This window comes from Postia placenta, assembly GCF_002117355.1.
Source record: "Postia placenta MAD-698-R-SB12 unplaced genomic scaffold POSPLAscaffold_138, whole genome shotgun sequence".
NCBI classification, from domain to species: Eukaryota; Fungi; Basidiomycota; class Agaricomycetes; order Polyporales; family Adustoporiaceae; genus Rhodonia; species Rhodonia placenta.
The window spans coordinates 1-3465 of record NW_020169969.1 but is presented as its reverse complement, the minus strand read 5'-3'; the positions used below and the strand labels follow the sequence as shown (position 1 = coordinate 3465).

Here is a 3465-nt window from a genome sequence, read left to right as displayed (position 1 = left end):
GGAGCAAAGCGGACATGAACTGCCAGTCCCCTAGTCCGAATCATGAGTAAACGGTCTAGCGGACATGATAAACCAGTCTACTGACCGAGCGACTTCGTTGCGTAGCAGCTCCAAGCTCCTCCTTATACTTGCACAAGTCCCAGTCGTTCAAGATTCCACGTACACTCACGCCGACAGCTTCTGGATTTGCATCAGGAAGCATGAGGATATTCGCAACACTGATGTCACGATGCATGACTTCAGCGAACTTCCATGCGTCTTCATGGGCTTCAGACGTGAGGTGAGTGACTGTATTTGGAAGCTACAAGCCGCGGCCCACCTATGAGTGCGTGTGTCATTACGACCACCAAATCCCGCCCAGTGGGGAACTCCAGGAGGGAGATGCCAATTTCTTCCACTACCAGACGGTTATGAATGTACTTCGGCATTTTCTTGTCCTTGTCGAACTCTTGTGCACATGTCTGCTGGGGAGAGTTATCTTGCCCGATAACATCGCCCCCGCATATCGGTGTCGCGATGTGTCTGACTCGATTCCTGTGCAATTGCTCGTAGACCTTTATCTCCGACTTTGACGTTTCGTAGCGCCAGGAGTCCCTGAGGAAAACGAATTTCCCAGTCTTCATATCGTAGGCGATGTATCCCCGTGTCCCGCGTCCAATCGGAGAGTCGGTGTGATGCTCGGGTTTACCAACGAGGAAGTAGCGGCCCCCAGAGTCCGCGCTGCCTGTCTCGTTTCTGCTATCCGAAGACGCGGGAGCATGAGCGTTGGGAGGCGTAGAAGAAGGTGTAGAGCAAGGAGCAACGCCGGCTTGGACACTCGAAGACAGAGAGGATGAGTCTGTAGGTGCAGAGGTCGAATCTTGACCAGCGCGGCGCCACGCCTCTACGGACACCACGTCCTCTTCGCGCATCCTGATCTTCTGGATCTGCCACCCACGTGTCATGGCAGCAGCGATGCGCTTACGACGATAGTCGCTCTCCGGCAGAGCATCCCTGGCTACATTCATCGACGTGATTTCGTCATTGCTGGCAGGCACTACCGTTGGGTCATATCCACGCTGCTCGGCGGTCATCTTGCTCAGCCTGTAGAGAAACCGGTACATCGGCTTGACTTGCTCCGAGTCCGTAAGGTCGAAAGCATTGGTGACGACTGCTCCAGCTCGATCCCAGCGCAGCAGGCGCGCTTCGACCCCAGTGATGACGATCATGAAGCAGAACACCCTATGTTGGTGGTTAAGAATCATCGCAGCGTAGTCGGCAATCTGACCCCTGGCCAGCCGCCCCAGCTGTCCGCCAGTAAAGAAGTGCTTGCTGTTTGCCTTTGCAAACGGTGCTTTTGAAGCGGTGGACTTGAGCTCAATGGGGACACAGGCCCACGCCCAGCGGACACGGGCGAGGGACTCCCCATCGGCGTCATCTGTCTTCTGGATTTTATAGGCGTCCATGGCTTCTTTGTTTGTCGGGTAGATGATCACATCTGGTCTCAACTTGCGGTTGGCAAGATTTATCTTGTCCGGAAGGTCGGCCGTATCTTTTGCTACGAGGTCGTTGCTTTGATGTGAGCTCATCACCGAGTTTGCGACAAGGGCCTTGGACAATACTATTATCTATATGCGACTGGACAAAAGAACGGGCTCAACACTCACGACCTCTTTCCCCATCTCCGATTCTCCTGATAGTAGCTTTTCCCGGGAGAACGGACGAAACTTGTTCTTCTCATCGTCGGTAGGGTCATCTCCGGGTGCATTGCGCTCAACGAATGCGTTAACTTCATACTCCTGAAGGATATCCTTCATATCGTCTCCAAGATCCTTGCGGTAGTCAGGAAGGTTCGCGTTTCCCACCTTGCTCTTCGCAAAGTGTCTGCTACGTGTTGTTATACTGGATTTCAGAGGCGATGATTTTAGGTAAGATATGGATGTCCTGCTCTTGTGATGTGTCCCGGCCTTTGGGCGTAACTTCGTTCTGGCAGATGATCGCAGCTGCGAAGGAGGCTCAGGAGCGGGAGAAGAATCGGGGGGAGGGGTATAAGAACTTGAGGGAGACCGGGCGCGCAATGAGTCGCTGTGAGTCGCTGTAGACATTGCCGTGTAGTGCCAGTAGCATGAACTTACGGAGGATCAAGACGACGCGATGATATATATCGCGCGGCGGCCACGAGTCAGCAGCACGGAATCCTGCAACGTTCTGATTGTCAATTTATTCCACAACTGGCTTATCATAGAAATCACTCACGTTTTCAAGGTAATCTCAGGCGTCGATCGAAGCCTTGGACGGCCGGACGCAGCCTGAGCAACACGTCAGTTCTAGCACACTGAGTGACTTGTCACACGCACTCAGCCTTACTGCAATTATGATACCGTCTCAAACTTAGGTACCGAGAAAAAGGCAACACGCGCAAAGAGGATTAAAGTGAACACACTCGGTGCCACAGGACATGTAGTTCGCGAGGGTGCGTTGTGCCCACGTGACCGATGTTGCATTTGATCCGCGATCACAAATCAGACGAGGTCCGCACAGACCGCCGCCCTTGTACCGGCTGTCCCGGCCCGCCCTTCAAACCTAACATAAACGTCAATTGACACAGTTTGGTTGTCTCCCCTAGGCAGCCTACAATAGAGCGCCCTTTTTTATGGTTAGAGGATGGGCTCTCTAAAGGTCTGCTTCAATACGCGCCCCTCGGACCGTAAGACAGCATTTCATAGCGATTGCCGACTGATGGCCGGTCAATGCCGGCTGATTGCCGTCTGAACTTACCGTAGTGTTGGTTGCAAGCTAACCACCACCTTTCGCTGAAGCTCGATATGTCGCATCCATACTCACTGTGATGCATGATTCTCCGACACCGCGCGATCTGCTACAGCCATGCCAATATCATGTCCTGATGGAGACACCTCCCCCTTTGTATCACGGCAATTGGAACTACATAACTCAAAGTCCCCGTGGCATAACACCCCAGGCAGGACCTGAAACATTTGTCTTTCCGTTCTATTCCTTGTACTACTAGCGCCCATACTGGCGCCTGTCTTAGCGCTCACCCGCAGGTTGAACATTATGTAGCTTACATAATGGGGTCCGTGCGCACTTCGTGCCTGGTATCGTACCACTACGTTTCTTTCTTCACTAACACGACCACATAGACACGATGGTCCGTGCGCAGTCGGTACTTGTATAAGTAGTTGTACCATTAGTCGGTCGAACCCTAAGTTCGACCTGGTTATTCATTCAAGTCTCTGCTCCTCTTCGCTTGGGGTAGTGGTCATTCTCGACTCCCTCGCTCGATCTTCAGGACGACGCACTGTCCATAAGTCCTCGCTCGTCGTCTACGAGTCAGGCATCAATATAGGAGTGTAGACCGTTGTATCAAAAGGTCGAACTTTCTAAGCTACGTTCCTAGTTTCACCTAGTCGAACAACTCATCCACCATCACGTCGAACCAGCACAAACAAAGAACCTACAGTCACC

The 3465-nt window shown here is 52.6% G+C and overlaps 2 protein-coding genes across 2 annotated transcripts; both read right to left on the bottom strand.

Annotated features, from left to right (window-relative positions):
* Positions 1-55: 55 nt before the first annotated feature.
* On the bottom strand, positions 56-1445 carry POSPLADRAFT_1162002 (hypothetical protein; the record flags this gene model as incomplete). Its single annotated transcript, XM_024487707.1, has 3 exons — positions 56-127; positions 164-288; positions 320-1445. The coding sequence occupies 3 exons, from the start codon at positions 1443-1445 to the stop codon at positions 56-58; spliced, it is 1323 nt and encodes a 440-aa protein (XP_024332744.1).
* Positions 1446-1607: 162 nt separating this feature from the next.
* Positions 1608-2084, bottom strand: POSPLADRAFT_1037682 (hypothetical protein; the record flags this gene model as incomplete). Its single annotated transcript, XM_024477249.1, has 1 exon — positions 1608-2084. The coding sequence occupies one exon, from the start codon at positions 2082-2084 to the stop codon at positions 1608-1610; it is 477 nt and encodes a 158-aa protein (XP_024332743.1).
* Between the last annotated feature and the right edge of the window lie 1381 nt (positions 2085-3465).